This window comes from Brassica napus, chromosome C2 (assembly GCF_020379485.1).
Source record: "Brassica napus cultivar Da-Ae chromosome C2, Da-Ae, whole genome shotgun sequence".
NCBI lineage: Eukaryota > Viridiplantae > Streptophyta > Magnoliopsida > Brassicales > Brassicaceae > Brassica > Brassica napus.
In genome coordinates this window covers 1341459-1366514 of record NC_063445.1, presented here as the reverse complement: position 1 = coordinate 1366514, position 25056 = coordinate 1341459, and the positions used below count along the sequence as shown (strand labels likewise).

At 37.1% G+C, this 25056-nt stretch overlaps 5 protein-coding genes across 8 annotated transcripts; 2 read left to right on the top strand and 3 right to left on the bottom strand.

The window, feature by feature from the left end:
- Positions 1 to 1540: 1540 nt before the first annotated feature.
- LOC106396307 (ATP synthase subunit beta-1, mitochondrial-like) lies at positions 1541 to 4146 on the top strand. Its single transcript, XM_013836660.3, has 9 exons — positions 1541 to 2050; positions 2175 to 2250; positions 2337 to 2425; positions 2506 to 2623; positions 2713 to 2816; positions 2901 to 3059; positions 3144 to 3368; positions 3455 to 3766; positions 3851 to 4146. The coding sequence occupies exons 1-9, from the start codon at positions 1580 to 1582 to the stop codon at positions 3962 to 3964; spliced, it is 1668 nt and encodes a 555-aa protein (XP_013692114.1). The 5' UTR covers positions 1541 to 1579; the 3' UTR covers positions 3965 to 4146.
- Positions 4147 to 4284: 138 nt separating this feature from the next.
- LOC106396306 (protein PSK SIMULATOR 3-like) lies at positions 4285 to 8019 on the bottom strand. Of its 3 annotated transcripts, none has more exons than XM_013836657.3 (12): positions 7807 to 8019; positions 7160 to 7573; positions 6520 to 6821; positions 6341 to 6433; positions 6175 to 6265; positions 5895 to 6086; positions 5715 to 5784; positions 5526 to 5629; positions 5338 to 5454; positions 5187 to 5263; positions 5064 to 5108; positions 4285 to 4981 (listed from the first exon to the last, which is right to left on the bottom strand). In XM_013836657.3, the coding sequence occupies exons 2-12, from the start codon at positions 7469 to 7471 to the stop codon at positions 4450 to 4452; spliced, it is 1935 nt and encodes a 644-aa protein (XP_013692111.1). In that variant the 5' UTR covers positions 7472 to 7573; positions 7807 to 8019; the 3' UTR covers positions 4285 to 4449. The 3 variants fall into 3 exon arrangements, with proteins under 3 accessions (XP_013692111.1, XP_013692112.1, XP_022554056.1); XM_013836658.3 differs by having other exon boundaries at positions 7705 to 7984; XM_022698335.2 differs by having other exon boundaries at positions 7160 to 7571; positions 7803 to 7984.
- A 1592-nt stretch (positions 8020 to 9611) lies between these two features.
- Positions 9612 to 14388, top strand: LOC106380540 (translation factor GUF1 homolog, chloroplastic). Its single transcript, XM_048746734.1, has 21 exons — positions 9612 to 9925; positions 10000 to 10176; positions 10257 to 10343; positions 10412 to 10468; positions 10607 to 10672; positions 11045 to 11107; positions 11343 to 11387; positions 11503 to 11603; positions 11770 to 11866; positions 11972 to 12043; positions 12130 to 12284; positions 12368 to 12425; positions 12550 to 12630; positions 12723 to 12809; positions 12908 to 12979; positions 13049 to 13183; positions 13289 to 13362; positions 13448 to 13535; positions 13740 to 13817; positions 13910 to 13985; positions 14077 to 14388. Exons 1-21 carry the CDS (start codon positions 9677 to 9679, stop codon positions 14211 to 14213), a joined length of 2055 nt encoding a protein of 684 aa, XP_048602691.1. The 5' UTR covers positions 9612 to 9676; the 3' UTR covers positions 14214 to 14388.
- Positions 14354 to 17437, bottom strand: LOC106396309 (DEAD-box ATP-dependent RNA helicase 25). The gene is made up of 10 exons (XM_013836662.3): positions 17094 to 17437; positions 16907 to 17013; positions 16624 to 16679; positions 16315 to 16542; positions 15949 to 16155; positions 15787 to 15873; positions 15496 to 15591; positions 15208 to 15423; positions 14804 to 14986; positions 14354 to 14690 (listed from the first exon to the last, which is right to left on the bottom strand). Exons 1-10 carry the CDS (start codon positions 17435 to 17437, stop codon positions 14454 to 14456), a joined length of 1761 nt encoding a protein of 586 aa, XP_013692116.2. The 3' UTR covers positions 14354 to 14453.
- A 388-nt stretch (positions 17438 to 17825) lies between these two features.
- LOC106396311 (topless-related protein 4-like) lies at positions 17826 to 23988 on the bottom strand. Of its 2 annotated transcripts, none has more exons than XM_013836663.3 (25): positions 23762 to 23988; positions 23505 to 23586; positions 23257 to 23436; positions 23056 to 23169; positions 22820 to 22978; positions 22528 to 22735; positions 22302 to 22437; positions 22039 to 22151; positions 21779 to 21950; positions 21502 to 21681; positions 21314 to 21387; positions 21104 to 21199; positions 20928 to 21023; positions 20626 to 20753; positions 20308 to 20542; positions 20078 to 20221; positions 19921 to 20010; positions 19690 to 19836; positions 19475 to 19585; positions 19199 to 19378; positions 18990 to 19118; positions 18799 to 18894; positions 18536 to 18724; positions 18285 to 18451; positions 17826 to 18201 (listed from the first exon to the last, which is right to left on the bottom strand). In XM_013836663.3, exons 2-25 carry the CDS (start codon positions 23582 to 23584, stop codon positions 18036 to 18038), a joined length of 3390 nt encoding a protein of 1129 aa, XP_013692117.1. In that variant the 5' UTR covers positions 23585 to 23586; positions 23762 to 23988; the 3' UTR covers positions 17826 to 18035. The 2 variants fall into 2 exon arrangements, with proteins under 2 accessions (XP_013692117.1, XP_013692118.1); XM_013836664.3 differs by having other exon boundaries at positions 22576 to 22735; positions 23762 to 23920.
- Positions 23989 to 25056: the final 1068 nt, after the last annotated feature.

Below are 25056 nucleotides of genomic sequence, written 5' to 3'. Positions count from 1 at the left end.
ACATATTCATGGTCAATATTAATGATGTTTATTCTTGAATATCATAAAAATGATCAATTGTGATTTAAAAATTAATTTTTACGGAAAAATCTATGAAATATAGTTTTTTATTTTCTCAAAATATTTTGTCACTTTCTTTCTTATTCTTTTTTTTTGTTGGAAATAGGTTCAATTTAACAATAAGTGATACTAATAAGCTTGAATTGTGAGATCAATCAGTTCTTCTTTCGGCATATTTACAAATGAATGTATATCAGTATATGAAATTTGTATGTGTTAGCTATTTTAGAGATTTCAATTTAATAACGCTAGTTTCTTTAAACAGTGTGTTTGGCATGATCTTCCAATCAACCTTTAACCTACCAAAATTTATCTACTTATCTATAATTTTAAAACAAAAACCTTTTTATAGGTTCCCTTGGTTTTTGCTAAAAATTACACTTGTGTCATTATCTTTTATTTATCACTAACAAAGTTATTATTTTCTAACAATTCACCTTTTTGCAGGCCAATCAATTAGTCCAATATTTTAGCAACTCATTAACAAATGAATCACAACTATTTTTTTGTCAAAAACAAAAAGAATCACAACTATTCTTCGCAGAAATATTTATGAGTCATCAATATTATTAAAATAATATTTACCGATAACAAACATGTCTAATTGCGAATCCAAATAACCAATTAAATATTCTCATCACTTGGAAAAAAATATTTTTTACAAATTCACAATCTTATTCAAATCTTTCACCCCTACTGTTTTCACATAAATAATTAAACTTTTTTTTTGAACAACAAATAATTAAACTCTTAGGTACGTATTTGTACACAATATCCCATATTCCTAAAATGTATCTGCACAGATTTTATTAATCACATAATAAGGATAAATAAAATTTCTTGTAAAATTATAGAGATATGAAGAAAATTGGGATATCATGAGAAATTAAGAATTACCAACCTTCCAAGTTGGAAGTAATACACTACACTATCGGGTGAAATTTTGAAAATCATTTCATTGATCGATTTTCATACTATTTTAAATGGAGATTTTTTTTTAAAAAAAATTATTCACTTATTTTTTCGGGTGTAAATGTTAAGAAACACTTTCAACTTTCTTCTATTTTTTACCCAAAAAAAACTTAGAAGGTTGTTTATTTAGAATATTAACGATCACAAAAATATTAATAATCACACTGTATTTACAGGATACAAATTCAAACAAACACCACGTATTCTAACAGTTTAGAATCCTATAATGTTAGCCAACTATATAAAATCGTTTACACAAAATAGAAACATAATATATCTTTAAATTCACAGATATTGTATAATTATTATACATTTTATAGACAATACAATTTTCAATCAAAAATTCAATCTGGCGCTTTTAAAGTGCATAAATATTATTTAGCATAAATATTATTTGTACATCAGTCTTTTTCTCCAAAGCATGATTTAGGCCCAAATAAGCGCATTACAGAAGCCCAATAACGATGGAAGTTTCCTAAAACAGAACCACACCATCTTATAGATTCCAGGTACTGTAGTTACCCTAGCCATTTCCTCTTTCACACTAATGGCGTCTCGGAGAGTCTTATCGTCGCTTCTCCGTTCATCCTCCGCCAGATCCGCCGCCAAATTCGGAAGCCGCAACCCTAGGCTCCCCTCTCCTTCCCCAGCTCGCCGCGCTGCTCCTTTCGGCGACATCCTCGGACGCGTCGCTGAGTATTCAACCTCCTCGCCGGCTAATTCAGCTGCGGCTGGTCCAGCTAAGGATGAGGGGAAGAAGAAGAGTTACGATTACGGCGGGAAAGGCGCGATCGGGAAGGTTTGCCAGGTGATCGGAGCCATTGTGGATGTGAGGTTCGAAGATCAGGAAGGGTTGCCTCCGATCATGACGTCACTCGAGGTGCAGGATCATCCCACGAGGCTGGTGCTTGAGGTGTCTCATCACTTGGGTCAGAATGTTGTTAGGACTATTGCTATGGATGGTACTGAGGGTCTCGTTCGTGGAAGGCGCGTGCTCAACACGGGAGCTCCGATCACCGTAAGTAGTTTCCACGTGTTTAGATCTGTTAAATTCTATGTTGACTTTGTGAAGATACACTAAAGTATATTCATTTACAAGGAACTTAGTGTTTAAATCATTTATTTTGTTTTCTCTTTATAAGGTTCCTGTTGGGAGAGCTACTCTTGGACGTATTATGAATGTTCTTGGAGAACCCATTGATGAGAGAGGCGAGATTAGTAAGTGTTTTTGAGATACTTTTGATCAGTGTTTTAATTTCAGTGAAAATGTCATGATAATGTGTTTTTTTTTTGCGGTTGCGTAGAGACTGAGCACTACCTACCTATTCACAGAGATGCTCCAGCTTTGGTTGATCTAGCTACTGGGCAAGAGATTCTTGCCACTGGTATTAAGGTAGATTTTGGGCTTGTTATTATAGGCTACACGTGTTGTTGTTCATGTTACAAGCTAAAGTTTGTTGCTTTTCATTCCAGGTTGTTGATCTGCTTGCTCCTTACCAGAGAGGAGGAAAGATTGGGCTCTTTGGTGGTGCTGGTGTTGGGAAGACAGTGCTCATTATGGAACTGATTAACAATGTCGCCAAAGCTCATGGTTTGTATATTTGTATTCTCATGATTTCCCTAAGTAGTTTGCCCTATGGGGCTCTAATTTTAGTTATTAACTGGTATCTTGTGATGAAGGTGGTTTCTCCGTGTTTGCTGGTGTGGGAGAAAGAACTCGTGAAGGGAATGACTTGTACAGAGAAATGATTGAGAGTGGTGTCATCAAGCTAGGCGAGAAGCAGGTTTTCAAATTATTTGGATTATTCTTCACCTATTCTTTTCCTATTCTTTGTTGCTGAGTTCTCTTTGTTTTTCCTCTCTAACAGTCTGAGAGCAAATGTGCTCTTGTGTATGGACAAATGAACGAGCCCCCGGGTGCCCGTGCCCGTGTTGGACTTACTGGTTTGACTGTTGCTGAGTATTTCCGTGATGCTGAGGGCCAAGATGTGTTGCTTTTCATTGACAACATTTTCCGTTTCACTCAGGTGAGCCTTGTCGTTTGCTCTATTTCTCTGTACCTGTAGTTTGATAAAGAAGTTGTAATTAACTCAGTATACTCTCTTGTGAAGGCCAACTCTGAAGTGTCTGCTTTGCTTGGTCGTATCCCATCTGCTGTGGGTTACCAGCCAACTCTTGCTTCCGATCTTGGGGCTCTTCAAGAGAGAATCACAACCACCAAGAAAGGTTCTATCACCTCTGTCCAAGCCATCTATGTCCCTGCTGATGATTTGACAGATCCTGCTCCTGCCACAACCTTTGCTCATTTAGACGCCACAACCGTGCTGTCTAGACAGGTCTGAACTTGTCTCCTTCTGATGCGTCTTTTCAAAAATACTCTGTGTAATCCTTATAAAGATACTTTCCTCTTTCCCATGTGAAGATTTCCGAGCTTGGTATCTATCCTGCTGTGGATCCTCTGGATTCAACATCCCGTATGCTCTCGCCTCACATTCTTGGTGAGGAGCACTACAACACTGCTCGTGGTGTGCAGAAAGTGTTGCAGAACTACAAGAACTTGCAAGATATTATTGCCATTTTGGGAATGGATGAGCTAAGTGAAGATGACAAGCTGACCGTTGCCCGTGCCCGTAAGATCCAGAGATTCTTGAGTCAACCATTCCATGTTGCTGAGATCTTCACGGGTGCCCCTGGAAAATACGTTGACCTTAAGGAAAACATCAACAGTTTCCAGGTATATAATGCACATATGACTTTCTTCTTCACTACATCTTTGTTTTGCTATATTTGAACTAATATGAATTGTAAATTGTTGCAGGGTTTGCTCGATGGTAAGTACGATGATCTTCCTGAACAATCATTTTACATGGTTGGTGGCATTGACGAGGTGGTTGCGAAAGCAGAGAAGATCTCCAAGGAGGCAGCAGCTTAAGTGCTTGATTCATCTCTTTTGGATATGCCCTCTTCTCATTTTCTTCTTTTGTTGACAATAACGAAAAAAAAACTATGCTTTAAGGTGGCGCTGCTAATGCATTGCGATTCACATCATTTTTTTTGTAAGAGCTGCGAGATGATGTTGAACATATTTATTCACTATTACTCGAATTTTTGGTTCTTTTGCCTCTACTTTACTTGTTGAAATAAATGTTTCAAGTCTTGCAGATTCTAATTTCAATGTATGATTATGATTACTTGATGTTAGTCTCTTACTGCGTTTAGAGAATGGTGCAAGTCATTTAATCATCATCGCTATTTGAAACTTTCTGAAAAGTGTACCACTATATTGAATAAAATATTGTAAATGATCTAACATGTCGCATAAACAGCTTCTTCCAACAGCATTCTCTTATGCTCTTATGTACAACCCAACACATGAACCAGAAGCCAGTTTTGTACATTGGCCTCAACCACACTCCATTAGAAGCTTAAGCTACCTTCTTTCAACAACGCTCTGTAATCTCTCGGCACATCAACACGATCAATAACATCCAACGCCTTCTCCTTATCGATAACAAAATCAAGAAATGGAAAACCTGAAGAAAACCTCTTCACAGCAGCTGATTTGCTTCTTCTCACTCCACGAAAATACTCACTGCTTCTGCTCAGAGGGTCACACTTCCTCACACGCGAGTACTCTGAATCAAAATCATGACTCTTGCTAACACATGGAGTTCCCCTCTTCCTCCTCATGCTCGCCTCCTCTAACATCTTTTGTTCCTCCTCTGTTACTAACGGGACACTGAGTGGTTCAGATACCAATTGCTGGTTCCTAGACTTGATAGAAGAAAGCTTAGGACCTCCACGTGCTTCACTCTTTGCTTTTGTAACCAAATGCTGTAACCAAATGATCTGTCCAAGAATGTAGATCTCTGTCTTTTCTTTACTAGCGTGGTAAAGTGTTTCGATTCGTAGTATCTCTCCACCACTAGGCTTACTAGTGAAGTCACTCCTGAAAAGGTAAAAACAAAAACATTGAAAAAACATGCAAGCAGAGAGCAGTTGCAGTGTCTCATTTTCATTCAACCACTCACCCTGTATTTGCCCACTCTCCAACCCAACCGAAACCATGATGAGCTCTGCAATGAACAACCCATTCAACAATCTTTAGCCATAATGTTAAGTCAAGGTAACGAAAGAATGGTCAGGCTTCTTACTTGGTTGTGTTGGCTGCAATAGGGACAAGCCAATGCAGTGTCCTCTCCATCTCGTCCTTAATTTGTGTCACTGAAAGCTGTAAGGAGAAACATAAGAGCACATTCTTTCTTCAGTTTTGTAGATCAGAGAGTGTAGACAAGAAGACATTACCTCTTTATCGACGTTGAAGGACTTAATCTTGGAACGGAGAGCCAGTTTTATATCAGGTGGCAAGCTTTGGTATAGAGAATCCCTTGCATTTGAAGTTATAGAGCTTGCACGAGCGACCTATACCCATCAAAACACACATTAGAACCAACAAAACCAAATGAAGTAAGGCTATTGTTTTGAGCACTCACAAGTGTATCAATCTGCATAATTATATTTGCATAATGTAAAGCAAGACCAGCAGGTCCCAATCTTCTATCATGATCCGTTGCTCCTTTCTTCGCTGGTTGATCATCTGAGCAATAAGATAACATTCAAAAGCTTTGGATACATGCTCAGTAGCACATGGTGGAAAGTACATAAAGGAGGAACTTACATACCAGCACCACCAAAGATGTTATGAATCTCTAGCAACAAGAAGTGAACAATGTCTACTAGCTTCTCCATCACCTGTAATACAAACCAGCCGTTAAGATGAACACACCACAATAATCTAGGTTAGTTTTTGGCTGTATTTTATTTTGTGAAATGCAATTTAAATGACAAAGAAGTAGTAGTACCTCTTCATGACCTCTTGACCACAAGGACTTTTTCTTTAAGCTTTTCACTACCTTTCTCTGGGACTTGAGCTCCGTTTTTAAGATTGCAAGGCCATCACCTTTACTGCTGCTAGCTGAGTTCTCTTCTTCTCGGCGCTTTTGATCATAGTCTTTCTCCAATCTATCCAATACTTGAAGCTCTTGGTATAGTTCCTGAACCAAAAAGAGTCATGTCTGAGTGACATCATGACATTTTAATATGACACATAGCTACTAAAGTAGCAAGAAAGTATTCGCTCACAGAAGTATACTGCACTAGACCCATCAGTTGGCGAACAACTAAGTCTGCGTCTTCATTCAACTGTCTTTGAGGGGTTAACTCTTTGATAATCCTGAGAATACAAAAAAAAAAAATTAAACAACTAAAAAGAAAGGCTATAACACATAAAGATTCTATATAAAGTTACTTGTCAAAGTAGCGCTGTAGATTATGCCACTGGAAGTCTTTAGATCTGTTTCCAAACCGAACCACTTCTCCTGAGAAAACTTGCAGCTCCTGCCTGCAAACACAACAAGTTTTAACTATCTTGCAATGTTTTTTTTAAAAGAGCTAACAAAGCAGTCTATGACTTTCGAAAATTTTCACCTCTTATCAGAAGCAACTAGTCTGAGAAGTTCATCAAAATCATTAGAGACAAGATTCTGAACACCTTCGGAATAAATGACAGTTTCTTTCAAATGCTTGATGTTCTGCTTAGAAAGTGAGTCAATGAGATTTGAGCTTTTGACAATTGTGTTTGCTACTTCAAAGGCTAAGATCCCAAGCTCATTGCCTTTAATTGCAACTCCAGAAGTAAAACCACCGCTGCTAAGATCAGTCATGCTACTCCCAAGTGTATCCAACACATCCTTCGCTTTACCTAACCCCGCTCTCCCTACTTCTGTAACCTGCCACTCAAGCGACAATTTCATTTGCTAAGTATATTGGAAGTTGGAAGGAAAAGTAATATATAAGATAGATGGGACCAATCGACTTATAACTTGGAAGCTCATCTAACTCAATATGGTATCAGAGTCCGATCCGTACAATCCAATCCACATCTCTTAGACAATCCTTTTAACACTACAACCTAAACGCTAAGACATGAGTTAAGTTGAAAGCTCATATCTTAGCCTTAAGGGACCAATCCACTTATCACCAGTTTGGTTTTAGGTTGGTTTTAGGTTGAAAGATCCTCTAACTTAATATGGTTTCAGAGCCCCGATCCTAATTCGTCCAAACTAACCTTTGAAACAGCAGTTTGAGTAGATTTTGCAGGCCGGAGTTTCTGAGACGATGGTAACCTCGGAATCCCATCGTAGATATCTTCAGCTTCTCTTTCTCGGAAGGAGAACATATCTTTCAGCTGGATTGGTTGTTCTTTAGCGTCTTTGACCATACACTGTCTCGTACCAGGAGGACCCATTAAACAGTTTTGACCAGTTGCTTGTTGTTGTTGGTAGCCAAAATCGTGTTCTCGTATATCATCAGTCACGCTTGAACCTGAGTACTCACTGCCAAAGTTTATTCCTAGGCTCTTGGAGCAAAAACTCCCCATAACTTCTCCAAAAAAGACCTCAAACTAAAGCTGTCTGAAAGATCATGTCCACCGAGTTGAGACCAGTTTAAGAAAAATCTCGAGACTTTTGAGGGTAATAGCCTGTCGGAAAGGACAAGTAAAAGAAAAAAAAGTCAGATCAAAGACTCAAAAGGGAAACATAATCTTTCAGACAAAACCGTGTCAAGACATTGCAATCGCCTTGGAGCAATGTTCTGAAAACACTTTCACACCTTTAGGTCAAACACTGTACAAACCCCTCTTCTCTCTCTCCATAGACTTAAGACGCAAGATCGGGTTTTTAGCAGATGAACAGGAAGAAAAGAAGAACTTACCCAGAAGAGGAAAAGACGTCAAAAGTTGCGAGCTTGGGATTCACGACAGAGGGAACAGTGAAAGGACAAAAAGACAAAAGCAAGTAGAAGGAAAGAGGAACACGAGAAGAATAAATGTTAAAAAGAAAAAGAAAGTCAAGGCCCCGAGAGTAGTAGTATGATGAAGAAAAAATAAAAAAAAATGATTCATTCAACAGCAGAACGATTGGGCCACCATTAAACTGAAGCCAAAGCCAAAGCAGCTTTGATTAGGAAGAAAAGTCAAAAACTTTTTTTCTTTTCTTTAATCTCAAAGTTAAAAAAAAAGAGACAGACAGTCACAAGCGGTGATGGTTTGGTCAAATCTTCTTCTCTTATTACCACGACATTTTTCTGAAGTAAAAACCGAATCTTTGCCCTTTTTCTCACTCTTCTTATTTATAGGAAGGAGAAAAACCAAAACTGCGGAAATGTTTATTAGACTTTTCTTTTCAAAGGGGATTGATTAAACTAAGTCTTAAGGCATGTGAAGATCCCTCTCTTATGACAATGATTAAAAACATTAATCAACTCATCACTGAAATAAAAAAGTCTTAATCAACTCATCACTGAAATAAAAAGTCTCATATTATTTGCCAGAGTGCTTGATCATTGGTTCAACAACAGTCTTGAACCAGAAGAATCATTCATTGCACAACAATTTTGAACAAATATAAAAGCTTTTTAAATTTCTTTTTCTTGATGTGTAGGAACATTCGTTTTTTATGTCCAGTTGAAATTTTTGGATTTCCGAACCCTATTTTTTTCTTATTAAAACCTACTCATTTCGTTTTTGAAAATAATTTTTTCTAGAGTTTATTCTTGTTTCACAAAATTAATTTTCTATATTTTTAATAAAATATTAATTATAAATATTTGAATTGATTAAAGAGAAAAAGACTAGGATAGCACCAAACCAAATTTTTGTTCCTAAAATAGCACTCAAAGCTCAAAGTCACAAAAATAGGTTTCATTAGAGAGGTAAATATACATTTATACCCCTTGGGTTAATTAATCCAAACCTTAGGGTTTAGAGTTAAGGGGTGGGGTTTTAGAATTAGGGTTTATAATTTTATAAAAAATAAATACTAAAATAAAAAAAATAAAAAATAAAAATTTTAAAAATAGTTTCAAAAAGTATTTTTAAATTATAAAAAGAAAATTTGAAAAAATAAATAAAAAAAAATTTCTAAAAAAAAAAATTCAAAAAAAATTATAAAATTTTCGAATCTGAAAACATATAATCTGAAACTATAAAAAAAAATTTTTTTTTCATTTTTTTATTTTTATTTTATTTTATTTATTTTTGTTTGTTTATTTAATTTTAAACTAATGGTATTATGGATATTTTACCCTTTAATGAATGTCATTTTTGTGACTTTCTTTTTCTAGTGTCATTTTTGAGACATAAACTTCAAAATGTGATATTATTGACAATTGCCCTTGATTAAATCTTATTAGCGAACAGTTATTAGAAAGTGTATTCAAAAATAAATTGTAAAAATTTATTATATTTTTAATAAATGTAAAAACTCTAGAAAATTTTACTTCCACCGAAAATCAAAATAATTGAACAAAAATTAAACCAAATTTCATGAATAACCAAACCGTTAGTATAATTACAGAACCAAAAAATCAAAAACTAAACCAAAACCAAACCGAACATCTAGTTCACAAGGTTTACAGTTTACTGAGTTGTTTCGTTTAGTTTTTGGTCTGCTTGTGTCGGATCGTCTCTGGTCTGATCCGGATATCCTGTGGTTCAGAACTCTTTAAGACAAAACGAAAGAAAAAGAAGACTTTTCACTCAAAAACATAAGAAGAGGTCCGAAGAGTGACACAGAGAGTGCCAATGGCCATGGCTTATGCTATGGACTTATCTCCTCCAACCTTCTTCTTATCCCCAACCTCTTCCTCTTCTTCATCTCCTCTCCGTCGTCTCTCCTCCCTTCCCATCTCCACCCTCCACCGCCACTCTAACCGAAAGCTACAAATACTTTGCCAAGCCACAGCCGGAACTCAGCCTCAGAGTCAGAGCAGCAACCTCTCCGACGCTAACTCCAAACTATCCGCCCGCTCCGGCCAAGACCGTCTTTTGAAGGTCAGATAAAGAACCTTTACGTCTATGTGTGACAAATTCGGATTTAAAAATTGGATCTTTTTGGGAAATTGCAGGTTCCGATATCGAAAGTAAGGAACTTTAGTATAATAGCGCATATTGATCATGGGAAGTCTACGTTGGCGGATAAGTTGCTTCAGGTGACTGGTACGGTTCAGAACAGAGATATGAAGGAGCAGTTTCTTGATAATATGGATTTAGAAAGAGAACGAGGCATTACCATTAAGCTTCAGGTTCTTTGTTATTAGTTTTTGTTTCTATCAACTAAGAGTAAAGTTTCTGACTTTGTAAATTTTCTGATGTGTGTTTGCAGGCAGCTCGAATGCGTTATGTGTATGAGGATACTCCTTATTGCCTCAACTTGATTGATACTCCTGGTCATGTTGATTTCTCTTACGAGGTACACTTCAAATCTTCTAATCCGTTTGTTCTTTCCAACATAGACTTTATCTAAGGATTTGTTAATAGGTTTCTCGATCTCTTGCGGCATGTGAGGGTGCTCTTCTTGTTGTGGATGCATCTCAGGTGATTATTTCTCCTTGAATCTGTATTTGCTTTAGCTGTTTTGCGCTTTGTGAATGTGTGTTACAGTCTTTTTTTATGTGACCAAGTACATTAGTACAAAACTTTCTAAGTTACTTTCCCTTAATATGCGGTGTTTAGGGTGTGGAAGCGCAAACACTGGCCAACGTTTATTTGGCTCTTGAAAACAACCTCGAAATCATTCCTGTAAGTACGGATTCATGCTTGATAACTTTTTTCAAGTATATTTGGTGCTTATTCATCATTGTTTGGTCACCATTTGTAGACTATTCAGTGACGTCAATGCCTTATTTAGTTAAATAGAAGTCAGAGTCTACAATAAGTTAACTTTCAAATAGGCTAACCATGTCGTAGAAATAGTTAGCATCACTCTATCAGTTCATAGAAGATGCTTAATGAAGTAAATAATAGCTACTCTAGGATAAATAATGATATCATTTAACGTTTGGTTATTTCTTGAATCTGATTTATGAAAATTCAGGAAACAATAATGTACTGTCCAACAATTTGGTCTGTATACCAGAGTTTAAAGCAAAAGGACTCTACTTCTTCTTGTAGGTTGTGAATAAGATTGACCTCCCAGGCGCTGAGCCAGAGCAAGTTCTCAGGGAGATTGAGGAGGTTAGTGATTCTCTTCATTGTGTAGCCCATCTTTATGATATATAAATCATGCAATGCAGCCAGTTATAATATGAATAGTATTCTTTCTTTGGTGTCTGCTAAAACACTTCTCAGTCTTTTATCTTGCTGTTGTCAAAAATGTTATCAGTACATTTAACTAGGTTCTACCTTCTGTTAGACATTGTCTTAGATATTCATTGTATGCCTTTTAACTTTGCTTTGTGATTCTTTGTAGGTTATTGGGTTAGACTGTAGCAAAGCAATACTCTGCTCAGCAAAGGTTAGAATTTTTAAAATCATTTTGCTATTCTGTTACATATAGATTTAAAGACATCTAACTCTCTATCCATTCAATTACATTTTTGATGGCATACATATTTGATTGATTGATACAGGAAGGAATTGGTATAACGGAGATATTGAATGCAATTGTTGAAAGGATACCTCCTCCTCCTGAAACTGCAGATAAACCCTTCAGAGCCTTAATTTTTGACAGGTTTGTTTGCACTTATCGTTAGAAGGCAAAAGCATAGAGTCTAAGTTGTATTGTTATATATGATGAGTTTGAAGTATCCGCTTTTTTGTCTTGATTAGTTAACAAATATATAGTGTTTACATGTTAAGTACTAATACTATTCTTCACACAATACGTGTGTTTACAGTTACTATGATCCATATCGTGGTGTCATTGTATACTTCCGAGTTATTGATGGGAAAGTGAAGAAAGGTGACAGGATTCTATTCATGGCAAGCGGAAAGGTTTTTTACTTCTCTCTCTACTACTCTGAGAACACATATCTTCTAAAAACTGCTTTCTTGTGTTTCATTAGTATCCCATGTTCTCAATTTTTGCATTAATTCCAGGACTATTTCGCTGACGAAATAGGCGTTCTATCTCCAAATCAAATTCAAGTGGATGAGTTATATGCTGGTGAGGTAGTGTAACTCTTTTGAACATCATTTTTTTGTTTGTTTCTTTCACTTCTACACATATTTTGAATGATAAATGTTTTTAACTACAGGTGGGGTACATATCTGCTTCTATAAGATCAGTTGCAGATGCCAGAGTAGGAGATACGATAACAAACTTTAGCAGAAAGGCAGAAAGCTCGTTACCCGGCTACGAGGAAGCTACCCCTATGGTGTTCTGTGGCTTGTTCCCAGTTGACGCTGACCAGTACTGACTTTTTCTTTGTTCATTTGCTTACTTTTGTTTTTATTTTTGTAATTTTTTTTTAACATATCTTCTGATGATAACAGGTTTCCAGATCTTCGAGATGCGTTGGAGAAACTGCAACTCAATGATGCCGCTTTGAAGGTATTATTAATGATTATTAACCTTTGTTAATGATATTCACATTTGGTCTAGGGATTAAAAAAAAATTATATTAGCTGAATTTAATCTATGGGTGTGTTCTCAACTTTGGTTGTTTATCCTGCAGTTTGAGCCAGAGACTTCAAGTGCCATGGGTTTTGGCTTTAGATGCGGTTTCTTGGGTCTTCTCCACATGGAAATTGTTCAGGTCAGACATGTTTTACTCCTCTTGTTTTAACTTTTTTTTTGTTTGATTATTTGCTACACTGATACTTATGCTCCAGTTCATCTACTTTGCAGGAAAGGTTAGAGAGAGAATACAACTTAAATCTTATCACCACTGCTCCAAGTGTTGTGTATAAAGTGCACACTGTAAATGGTGATACTGTAATTTCCTCTTGATCCTACACTCTTTGAATATTGTTCTTCTCTGAAAATTACATCCTTGTGTCCTTACTACCATATTTAAATTGATGTTTCTGCAGACTATGTGCTCAAACCCATCTCTCCTTCCACAACCTGGGCTAAGGAAATCAGTCGAAGAACCATACGTTAAGGTTTGATATTTTCACATGACACGTTTCTTAGAGTTGCATATACTTAACTGCAAAATGATATTTATACAGATTGAATTGCTTACACCAAAAGACTACATCGGTGCGCTTATGGAGCTCGCTCAAGATAGGAGAGGGGAGTTCAAAGAAATGAAATATATAGCTGAGAACAGAGCTTCTCTCCTCTATGAGTTACCCCTTGCAGAGGTGAGGTTTTACCTTTGCACAGTTCAGATAACTCCAATGAAAGGTTGGGTGTGTTCTCTCTTGATTAGGTAAACTTATCTTTATTGGTTCCCTGCTACTTTGCAGATGGTGGGAGATTTCTTTGATCAGTTGAAGTCCAGGACCAAGGGATATGCTAGCATGGAATACTCAGTTATTGGGTTAGTTCCACTAACTTATTTCACAAATCATCTCTTACTTAGTGATGCTTTCTTAGCATCTTCAGTTCCTGTAATACGTATGCAGGTACAGGGAAAGCGATCTGATAAAACTCGATATTCTGATTAATGCTGAATTGGTGGAACCTTTGTCAACCATTGTACACAGAGACAAGGTTGGTTATTAGAGCCTATTTATCTGAATTTTGTGAACTTAGTGCTTTAACACATCTCTAAGTGTAAAGCTTTAATAAATTGTTCCTATTTGCTTGAAGCCTCTTACTGTTTAGATTAGTACATCTCACAGTACTTAGCATTGAGTTATGAAAGAGTCTTTGTCCTCACAGTACTGTGGAATCATTTTTGAACTATGCTTCCAGGCATATTCCGTTGGGAGAGCTTTGACTCAAAAACTCAAAGAGCTTATTCCGAGACAAATGTTTAAAGTGCCCATCCAGGTAATTTACATTTAATCTTTTATATCTGACGATGCCCCCTAGAATATACAAACTGTGGAAGCTGTTTTGACATTAAACATATACACGTACAGGCTTGTATAGGATCAAAAGTGATTGCTAGTGAAGCGCTCTCAGCTATCAGAAAGGATGTTTTGGCCAAATGTTACGGTAAGTACACATTCCCTTTGCTTCCCTGCCTCTTTTAATGTGTGTTGTTCCCACATAGCCATCTCTGAACTTGTTACTATGGTTCGTTCAGGTGGAGATATTTCTCGGAAGAAGAAGCTTCTTAAGAAACAGGCGGCAGGTAAGAAGAGAATGAAAGCCATAGGTAGAGTTGATGTACCTCAAGAAGCTTTCATGGCCGTCCTCAAACTTGAAAAGGAGGTTTTGTAACACCACTCGATAGAAAGATCCATTACATTATATTTCATTTGATCCCTTTGTAATAAACTATTTTCACACCTAATGCAATCTTGCTTGCTTTCACCTAATCATGTTTTCTGTATGTATTTAAATTTCAAAACAACGAACTTTAGATTTTTTTTTTAATAATCAGAATATTTAAGCGTTTGCAAGAATAACAGGAGATCACACATCAAAAAAAAAAAAAAAGTTTTGAAACAAAACATACTATTAAGAACCAGGAGCGACCCTAAGACCAGGAACGTTTTTGAGACCCATCTTGTCAAGAACGTTTGCAGAGATAGCTGGAGGGATGCTGAGTCCCATACTGCGACTAAACTCATTGGCTAACTCCACCAGTCTAGTCGTGTCCCTTGCAATCTTCTTCTGAGATGTGTAGTAACCCAACCACGCCTGATAAGCCGCCTCCTTGTACTTCATATCAACTTGTCTAAGCGCCTTCTTCACCTGAATGTAACAACAACCCATCAGCATCAAAACTAGAGTCAAATACTATAGTATAATCTTTAGCTTTATAATAAGGATTGACAAGTTCAGTAGAGTGACAAATCCATGCTTACTTTTTTCACTGCCTCAGGGTCTGTCTGAGGCAAAGAAGCCTTGGTGATGGGCAAGTCTTTTACAGATGACAGAAAGTACTCTTCCCAAGGTGCTAACAATAGTACACCTTCCCCTTCCTTGTCTTCCCGGCCAGTTCTGCCAAGTCTATGTATGTATTGTTTCCTGTCTGATGGTAATCCCATCTGCAAAACCAACATGTATACAACAATAACTTCAGTAAAAACGCTTAACATTGTAGTTGCGGTAAGCATGGCCAGATTTGGAAGCAACATGTTACACTTAAGAGTGAAGTGTAACATGTTGCTTTTATTAAAGTTCTTAAAAAATGTTTATAGCCCCTAAAATCTCAGATCCGTCTCTAACGGTAAGTTCCTTGTTATGGGGAAAATACGGTATGACTTACTTGTACGACTAGTGAGACATCAGGGTAATCTAGACCACGAGAAGATACGTCAGATGTAACAAGGATAATACTCTTGGACTTGCGAAACTCATCAGAAACTCTGGTTCTGTAACCCTGCGGTTTTCTAGAATGGATCTCTCTGACGTTCAGGATTAGCTGACCAAGCAAATCAGCCACCATTCTTGTCACCATAGCAGTCGTACAGAAAATAATCACCTGCAACAACAAGGAGTTGTGTTAGTTCAGAAATACATTGTGCACACAATTTCACTAGAGGAACAAGTTTACCTTATAGTCCACATTTTCTGCAATGTGTCTTTTAAGGAGCATATATATGAGGGAGAAATGTCTATCCAGTGATGCTACCATGTACATTTGTGTGACCTGGGAGATAAAACAGACATGAGAAACCTAACATTGTTAAAAAACCAAGCCAGAACTGAACCAAATTTTCTAAATACTCAATGGATTCTAAATCTCTAGAACCGAATAACCGGGAACCAAGAACCGACTGCCCATGGCTAACAATGTTATAGGGAGGTCACTCTTTTCAAATGAGCTTAAAGAGAAAACTTTTACCTTTTGATGTGTCTCATCACTACCCTCTTGAACACAATTGACGAACTCATGATCTTGTTTCAGAGCAACATGGCATATTTGGCGGACCTTGGCACCAAAAAAAAAAATTCAAGATGATAACCCAAAAGTGAGAGACTTATTGTGCAAGCAAACGAAGCATACCTCTTCAGGTACCGTGGCAGAAAACAAAAATGTTTGTCTCTTCTTAGGAACAGCGGAGATGATCCTCTCAACATCCCTTCGGAAACCCATGTCCAAGAGATGATCTGCTTCATCAAGCACAAGGACTTTCACACCTCTCAACCTTCTTGCAAATCCAGGAGTGTTGTCTATATGGTCTATGAGCCTTCCAGGTGTAGCCACAAGAATCTGATAATGTTCAAATATGTGATTATTACATATTTATAAAATGACTTAGAAAAATTAATTTAATATTTTTATCATCAGTTTAAAGTATTTTAAAAAATAGTTATTAAATTTAAAAAGTGGTATCAAATTTGTGGTAAAATTAATCCCAAGAATATGTACCCGGCAAGGATGTTTTTGCATACGCCTTTGCTCTGAGCGAAGCTTTTTACCTCCAATCACAACATCAACACCAATAGATGAGTGGTACTTGAGCAGGGTCTTTGCTTCTGCAGCAGCTTGACAAGCAAGTTCCCGAGTAGGGCAGACCACAAGCACAATAATTGAAGGTTTCTTCTTATCCGTGCTTGCTGGAGGAGGAGATTTGATAACAGCTTCAATTGATGGAAGCTTGATAAAATAGAAAAATAAACAATCAAACTCCTAACTGAACATCATATATCCATCAACCTAGAGGGTAGAATGTCTCACCAAATATGCAACTGTTTTCCCAGTGCCTGTTTTGGCCTTGGCCAAGACATCTTTACCTGGAAACCCAATAAGTTAAATATAAACATTAGAGGAATAAGAAAAAACAATCAACCAAGCATCAATATAAGGACTACGGAAGACAGATCATAGGTGGTCATGAGCATAGCGAAGTGAAATATTGGCATAAAATTACTAAAAATTTTAAAAACATTTATATAGAAATATGCTCCCAAATTTAATAAAAATATTATTTTGTAAATACTTTCTATCCCTAATAGTTCACCTTTGAGAATGATAGGAAGAGTAGCCTCTTGCACAACAGTCATTGTCTTAAATCCAGCATCCTCTAATGCTTTTAGAGATAAGGGAGACAATGGGAACTGATCAAATCTGTAAAACATAAAACCACAAAGAGTATTACAAGAGCTCTGAAGCAAGAGAATTCATAAAGCAAAAAAAAACAAACGTACCTTGTGTTAGACAAGTAAGAATCTGATGTTTCGACATGTTCAATCCTTGTTGTCTCTGTAGCCTTAGTAGAAGCTGTTTTCTTAACAGGAGGCTCACTATCATCAACAGCTAATTTGTCTTCTCTTCCTCTCTTTGAAGCCCTGTTGTTTCCCGAGTCATCGGCATTCTTTCGTCTCTTACGACCGGAGTTGGATCCATCGGAATTCATGGAAACGAAGAGGAGCTGAAAGCTCTTACCGTAACCTACACGGCTGTAACAAACCGAGTTGTTACAGCGGACGATAATTAGGGTTTTATAAGGTTTTGTAGGAATTTTTTTTGTTTTTGTTTTTGTAGGAAACATTAATAAGGCTTTTTAATGGGTAATACGTTAATGAAAAAGTTGGCCCACATTGCTTTGTAAGAACGCCATGTAGTTTTCTCACGAATAAATGACACGGCATGCAGTTCCTCACATTTGCTTTGAAATGGTTTTAAGCACCTAATTACACTGTTTTCTTTATTTCTTGCAACGAAATTAACTCTCAGCTGTGATTTACCAACAATCATTAGGAGCCATGATTTGAGATTTTTAAAGCAAGCTTCAAATCTTCACCACACAGATCTTAATAAGCGAGGGCTGCATCACCATGTGTGTACACAGTCCTCTCTGTATATTGTAAGATCAATATTACCTAATACAACAATGCATTGATTTAGTTTCTGCATTTGCCAAGCAATGTTGAAGCATATAGGGATTTAATTTTGGGTTTATATTTTATATTCAATAATACCAAATTGTTCTCTTACCCCAAAAAAGAGTTTAAAGTTTGAGAACTTCGATCTTTTTGAGTATAATCAAAAGAGAAAACGCCTACTATACCAAGCAAGGCTACAAAACTTCCAAGTCAATGATGTAAATTGTATAAAAAAGAAAATGCGACAAAGGGAAGCTTCAAAGGTTAGTTGTCAGGTACTGCTGCTCCATTCTCCAGTGGAGGTGAGGTTCCCCATTTGCCTTCTGTTTCCGATGGTTCAACCACATGGACAGCCCCATTATTAAGCCCTACTGCAAACTGGTTAGTCTCCGATGGATGAGCTGCTATCACTAACGGATATACTCTCGAGCTGCAAACAAAAACCACATACATTTCATCAATACCTCACAAGCTATTAGTTATGTAATGAACTAAAACGAAACCAATACTCACCTTGGGTTCGGAGGCAAGTAAGCAGTTGGGTTAATCCGACATCTCAATCTCAGATTCGAAGCGGTGAGGACATCGACGCTACCATTCTCAAAGCTCACAAAGATTGACTGGCTATCACATGAATATGTAGCTGATGTGATTGGACCTGTCGCTTCCTTTCGAACCCACTGTGTTTCATTGATAGCAAATAATTAAATTTAAACACCGAATCTTGCTTGCAATACATTCTAAGTTTTTATTATTTAATTTACCTGCATCCACCAATCCAGTTTTTGAGCATCGTAAATGGCTATTTGCGTCTCATGGACAACCAACAGATGAATCTGATCCAGATGGAACTGCACGCGGGTGTCTGAAACAGCCGGCAGTGATCTCCCATGTTGGACTTGCAAATACTTGTTGCTTTGCTTCTCCCATCCATCCATGCTCCAAACACACAGCTACACAACACCAAAATGTAAGTTTACATAACTTCACTGAGAAGCTAATATTGACAACACAATTATTGTTTTACCTGTGAATCAGCACCCGAAGAAACAAGAATGTTGAGAGCCTGTGAGAAAGCAAGACCTGTTATCCTGTTCTGATGACCATTCAACTTGGTTTTCACCTATAGCATAAAAAGCATGCAACTCGTCATTGTAAGTTCATGACTTATAACACACCCAAAAAGTAACTATCGCAATTTTATTCTAGATAATATACCTCGTCAGTACGAACGTTGTAGATCTGGATAGATGAGTCCTCCATGCCAATGGCAATGATGTTATTGTCCAAAGGATGAAACGCAAGGAACGTTGCTGCAGGCGGTGGAGGCATGAACGTCGTCATAGTCTACAGGTTAGATAATACAAAACATTAGAGCATGAAACATTTTTCAAATCTATCAAGGGAAGATACAACAGTTAAGTCACCTTGAATGTCATCATGTTGAACAAGGAGATTTTTCCTCCTGACGCTGACATAACGTAGGAGTCGTTCTTTGACAGGGCGAAACAAGGAATAGCGTCTTCAGGGTTTGTATCACTTGTCTCATTGGTCATCATAATCCCACTTGCAGGTTGCCATAATACTGGTTGTGCATTAGCCGTTGCCTAGAAGAAAAATAAAGGAAGGATATAGTTTGAGAAGTGATCATAGCCATAAACAAAAAAATGTACAAGGAAACTAAATCAAGGAGGAGAGGAGACCTTTCCAGCCAGATTGTGATCGCTCTTCTGCCATTTCCACAGCTTGTGCACTGCATTAGATGCCAAGGCCAATACTCCAGATCCAGAGTTTGTGTAAATTAATCTTGAAACCTGAAACTCCCACCATAGAAAACATGAGTCAGCCATCATAATTACTACAAGATATATCTAAGTTATATAGCATCTAGCCTGCGGATAGAAGTATATTATATTACCTTCGTCACTGGCACATTGTCAGCGAGCCTCATGGAGCAGCACTGAGACGGCTCTGTAATCTCTGTAACTTTACAGGCTCTGGATCTTTCACCTAAATCATCAGCGATTCTAGGCTTCCCATCCACTAATGTTCGCACTTCATTGTTCTGATAATAATTAAAACTGTTTAGTCATACTCTAAATACTCAATAGACTACAAGGATACCATCCAAATTCAGACTTTGATTCACCTCCATAGCTGCAAAAGAGTTAGTTCGATCGGCCATAGTTATTCCTGCGTTTGCACTTGAAGAACCAAAACCACCACCACCTGCAGGAACCTGCACACCAGATTGTATAAACAAAATGCCTATAAAGCCCACAGAGATAATATCCAAGAAAATATACCTTCATGACGGGGGCAAACGAGCGGGTTTCTGCTGTTCTCAGTAACCTAATTCCATCATCAGTAGCGAGAATTCTAACACCATGGTCATTGGTTGAGACAGCTAAAAGTATTCCTTCCCTATTGAATCTAACACAAGGAGAAGCCTGCAGGTTTTTTCACGAGCAATTAGCTGCTATAAAGAGAAGTAGTGGAAATAGCAAAGAGGCAACAATCATTTGAGTAATATTACCGGTAAGCCACCATCTGCATGAATAGTTGTCAAAGGATTTGTGTTGTCCATGTCCCAAATTTTGATAGTGGACTCATCACCAGCAGCTAAGAATCTATTCCTGGTTGTGTCGAATTGCACAATCCCTGCAGCCCGTTGTCCCAGGCCGAGATATGTTCTTTTTATGGACCCTTCACTCTCATTCCACTCAACTAAAAACGACTCTCCTTCTTTGTTTGTACCACATGAAAACAACCTGTTGTATTTTATTCAATTAGTTAAATTTCAAAGGATAGGATAACAGTCAATATTTACGAATTTGAGAAAAGGTGGGTGAACCTTGTTCCATCACTGCTATATGCCATTCTTGTGGAAGAATGGCCAGGTGCATCATAGTCAACCCTTGAACCCACATTGTCATACAACCAAGCTTTTATTTTTCCATCTGTTGCTGTTGAGAAGACAAACTGTATAGGATCTAGATTGCATTAGTGAAAAAGTACAATCTATACACACCACATTCAGTCAGGCGACAATAATATCCAAGGGTATTTGATGTGATGACAGAAAAATGAACCATATCAACCATATGAGACTGATTGTAAGTTACAACAACAACAAAAGGAAACAAAACTTGTTACCTGAATATTTTCCTTGTAGTGAGGACAAACAGAGAACACAGGAGCTTCATGACCCTCAAAAGTATACCGTTTTTCGCCGGTGACAGCATCCCAAACCTTTGGATTAATTTAGTTCATGTAAGTCATCCCCAACAATTAACGTGCCAATAGAACATAGATCGTCAGAAAAGACAAACCTTAATGATTCTGTCATCGCCACAAGTGACAACAGATAGCTGTTTGTTAGGATATGAAAAGGCAAGATGGCTAACACTTCCTGTGTGAGCTTCAATCTGCAATCAGAGGAAAGAGAGAACCAAATTGTAAAGTTATGTGGAACATATACGGACAGCTAGTACCAACCACCGTGACTGATATGAATGAAAGGAGTAATTAGCCAAACGAACCTCCAGATGATTTCGTATGTCACTGCCCCCTTGAAAGGAATAGATATGCACAAGGCTTTTTGAGTATGCCACGCCTGAAATATGAAAACAATGTGCAGGTTTCTCATGTTTAGAGACTGTTTCTATTCTGTGAATAAACCAATGCTCTTAGAGAAAATAAAATTGCTGGAGAAGAGTTGGCATTGTACCAAAGAGAGTTCCATCAGGACTCCACGCCACATGATTTACCGATGCCGTCGCATCAGCGTTCAAAGATGCCTGCAATTCTTTAGAACATGCATCAAGCTTCCAGACATCAAAACCCTTCTCCGTAATCCTCTGACGAGCGCCCAGGTCCCACAGGTAAACATCACCACCAATTGTACCAACTGACATGATAACATATATTCTCAACACCCTTAATCCGTAAAATAAAATAAAAAGCAAGAAATGGCAATACAGAATCTGCACGTTCATAGGACATACCCAATAGTACAATTTGCTGAATTGGATGGAAGTCAATGCTCATGACAGGTGAGCCATGAGCAAGAGTTGTAACAACTACCTTGGGCAAGTCATCAGGTGATAATGTATTATTATGTCCATGGGGATGGCCAGCATATGTAACTGGCAGAATATTTACTGGAATATTACCCCCCTGAAAAAAAAAAATCACCCTGAGAAAAGGAATGCTTGAAAAGCTATCTCTCATATACTTAACAGATAGATTAGTTATTGATGAGTACCTCCTCTGACGTTCCATAAGGCCTTGACCTCTTTGAAACATGGTTAGAATCAGCAGTCTGATATTCCATTGGAATAGGACCTGAAGGAGTCTGAGGACGCTTTAAGATAGCTCCTAAAACAATATTTCAGGTGAAATAAAATTGTTAAAATGAATCCAATGTGATAAAGGTAAAATACTAAGATAATATTAGCGTTGGCAGGTCCATTTCTGATTATTTTTCTCATGAATATAAACACAAAGCATTCACAATAAATAAACAACCTGCGTTGTTAGGAGAACCCAAGCCCATAGGACCTGAAGGTGCAGCAGAAGGATGAGGCACGACAGATTGGTTAGCCATCCATCCCGAAAGATTAGCTGGAAGCCCACCTGGTCCTCCCGGTGCAGGCTGAAACAGCTGTCCAAAACACGTGACAACCAACATTTCAGCATAGAAAAAAAAAACTATTCCTGGTAATAATGGCTAACATAATCATTCGTCACTTACACCACCACCACCACCCATTAATGGATGAAACCCTGCAATCTTAGGAACACCACCACCACCACCCATTAAATGATTTGTACCAGGGGACGGGGACGCAGCTCGAGCACCGTTCGGTTGGTTCGGTTGGTTGCAGGTATGGTCCAGAAAGAGAGATCTGATGTCAGGATTGGGCCTAGGGTTCTTACACAGCTGATGCTGCCAGTTTAAACTACAAAAAAACAAAAATTTCAGTAAATCCCAAAGTTTAAGTCATTCATACAAATGTGATTAAAACTAAGTCAAGCAAGCACACCTTTGGTTAATTAGTGTCCGCAGCCTCGAGCTTTTCAAGACAGGAAACTGAAGCTTGTCGCGGAAAAGTGGATTAGCCTCAATCAGCTTCTTTAACTCACCAAACATCACACCCCTTGCTGACTTTGTATCTCCATACTTAGAGAGCTGCTCATTGGCTCTGAAAAAAAAAATTTAAACAATCTCAATAATACATAAATAAAGCATCCATGGCGAAAACATGTTAGTTAAACAAACCTAAAGTCATCCAATGTCAAAAGCAAGGTGATCTCCTTGAAGAGATCTTCGTTAAAACCTGCAAACACCTTGAGATCCTTGACTAAAATGTCAACAGCTTTCGCACGATCACGCCTGTGGAATAAAAAGCAGTGAGACACAAGACACACACACACACACACACAAACCACATTTAAATAACTCAAAGAGGAGCTTGCTTACTTATCCAAAGCTTCGAGATACTTTTGCTTACGGATCTCAAAGAAGATCTTCATGGAGTATCTGTTATCCTCAAGCTTGGAGAAGCCAGAGAGATACTTCTCCACTTCGTCCCACTCACCATTAGTCACCAGCTCCTCAAAGTAACGCATGTTGAAGTAATAACCAGACTCCAGTTCCAATCTATTTAACATTAAAATCATCATTAATTTAATTTAATTAATTTCTCAATTCCCAATTTGGATTTTTACCTGTGAACAGTATCTTTGTATTTCTCTTCATCGAGAAACTGGAGAATCAGGAACACAAGCTCTCTGCTGAGAGAAGTCATTACTACAAAAAACGAGATCAAAAAACACACATGCATTAAATGAGAGAGATCTGCTACAAACAACAGACAAAACCAAATCTTCCGACACACACATAATAAATAAAATAAAAATTAAATTAAAATTGAGCCGTAGAACCTAAGGAAACAAATCCGAGAGAGAGGTGAAGAGGAGTTTACCTGTGGATAGATTATAGGTTTTCGTCACAGATCGAAGAATCTGGGAACGCGAGAGAGAAAGAGAGAGAGGGTTTCGTTTTTTTTTTTTTTTTTTTTTTCCTTTTGGCTAAGGATTTGCTTTTGAGCACTTGTGGGGTGACGATTTAATATTTATAGAGGCAGATGGGAAAGTAATTTTAATTTATAAAGTTGAAAGGAAAGAGAAGGAGGAAAAAAAAAAAAAAAGGAGATTAGGGATTTTGAATCGTAGAAGAGACTCTCGAAACTGACAATGCGAGCATCAGTGGAAACAAACCTATAAGCAGGATATGATAAGTTAACCTGCTTATATCGGTAGCAGGATGCGATAAGGCCAGCGCCTTATCACCTTAATTACATTGTAAAGGTGGCACGCCGACAAAATAAGACAAAAGTGGAAAAAGAATTGTAATGGGCCTGATGCCGGTGGTAGATTTGTTGGGCTTTTTTAAATTCGAGATATATATTTAGTGGCCTCTCTTCGTTATCAAAAAAAAAACAAAAAACAAAAATAGAAGAATATCTACATTAAGTTGGAAAATTTGATCCTATAACAAAATAAAAACTATATTTCACCAACTACCAATATCACCTTCTTTCTATTCTCTTCCTACAAAACTAAAAATCTCTCCAGTATAGTCATTCATCAAAATTAATACTTTCTTCGTTAATACATCCAAATAAACACAAATAGGTCTTGTCAAGACACATATTTAAAAAATAACCAGTAATTTAACGATTCATAGAGAATTAGAAATTACAGTATAACTTCTTTAAATTAATACTCTATAAATTAATATACACTAAAAATTTCTATAAAATAATATAATTTTATAGTTTCAAATTGAATTTTTGGTTCAATTACTATATCGATAAATTAATATCTCTATAAATTAATAAAAAATTATAATTTTGGTGTAGTCCCAACATTATTAATTTATAAAGTGAAATTCACTGTATAAAGATTAATAGAACCTAAGTGCTAATAAATTATTAATTTACTTAATTATATTTTTTGATAATTATAAAAATTAATTATGAAAATGTAAACTATTTTTTTGGATTTATACTAAAATTATTATTTAATTTAATATACTAAATTAATTTAAACTGATTTAGACTAATTTAGATTAATTTTAATAAATTGTGACCAATTTAAAACAGTTAGAACACTGGTATAAGCAAACCGGACTGTGTTAAAACAAACCCGACTAGAGTATTTGGGTTAGGCCTGATAAAGGCCCATAAAAGTTAAACGTCAAGACGACGACGCGATC

Coding starts and splice junctions, on each gene's coding strand:
- LOC106396311 (XM_013836663.3), bottom strand. CDS start 23,584: ATGACTTCTCTCAGCAGAGAGCTTGTGTTCCTGATTCTCCAGTTTCTC. Junction 21,682..21,778: donor TCAGCAAATTGTACTATTGG/GTATGTCCTATG, acceptor TTATCATGTCAG/TTGGTACAATTGGTGGTGAT. Junction 18,452..18,535: donor AACTGGATTGGTGGATGCAG/GTAAATTAAATA, acceptor AATGAAACACAG/TGGGTTCGAAAGGAAGCGAC.
- LOC106396306 (XM_013836657.3), bottom strand. CDS start 7,471: ATGGGGAGTTTTTGCTCCAAGAGCCTAGGAATAAACTTTGGCAGTGAG. Junction 6,434..6,519: donor CTAGTTGCTTCTGATAAGAG/GTGAAAATTTTC, acceptor TTGTGTTTGCAG/GCAGGAGCTGCAAGTTTTCT. Junction 5,630..5,714: donor TAACATCTTTGGTGGTGCTG/GTATGTAAGTTC, acceptor CTTATTGCTCAG/ATGATCAACCAGCGAAGAAA.
- LOC106396309 (XM_013836662.3), bottom strand. CDS start 17,437: ATGTTTCCTACAAAAACAAAAACAAAAAAAATTCCTACAAAACCTTAT. Junction 16,680..16,906: donor TCTTCCTATCATTCTCAAAG/GTGAACTATTAG, acceptor TTGGGTTTCCAG/GTAAAGATGTCTTGGCCAAG. Junction 16,543..16,623: donor GGAAAACAGTTGCATATTTG/GTGAGACATTCT, acceptor TATTTTATCAAG/CTTCCATCAATTGAAGCTGT.
- LOC106380540 (XM_048746734.1), top strand. CDS start 9,677: ATGGCCATGGCTTATGCTATGGACTTATCTCCTCCAACCTTCTTCTTA. Junction 11,108..11,342: donor TTCTCAGGGAGATTGAGGAG/GTTAGTGATTCT, acceptor GATTCTTTGTAG/GTTATTGGGTTAGACTGTAG. Junction 12,810..12,907: donor ACACTGTAAATGGTGATACT/GTAATTTCCTCT, acceptor ATGTTTCTGCAG/ACTATGTGCTCAAACCCATC.
- LOC106396307 (XM_013836660.3), top strand. CDS start 1,580: ATGGCGTCTCGGAGAGTCTTATCGTCGCTTCTCCGTTCATCCTCCGCC. Junction 2,051..2,174: donor ACACGGGAGCTCCGATCACC/GTAAGTAGTTTC, acceptor TCTCTTTATAAG/GTTCCTGTTGGGAGAGCTAC. Junction 3,060..3,143: donor ACATTTTCCGTTTCACTCAG/GTGAGCCTTGTC, acceptor TCTCTTGTGAAG/GCCAACTCTGAAGTGTCTGC.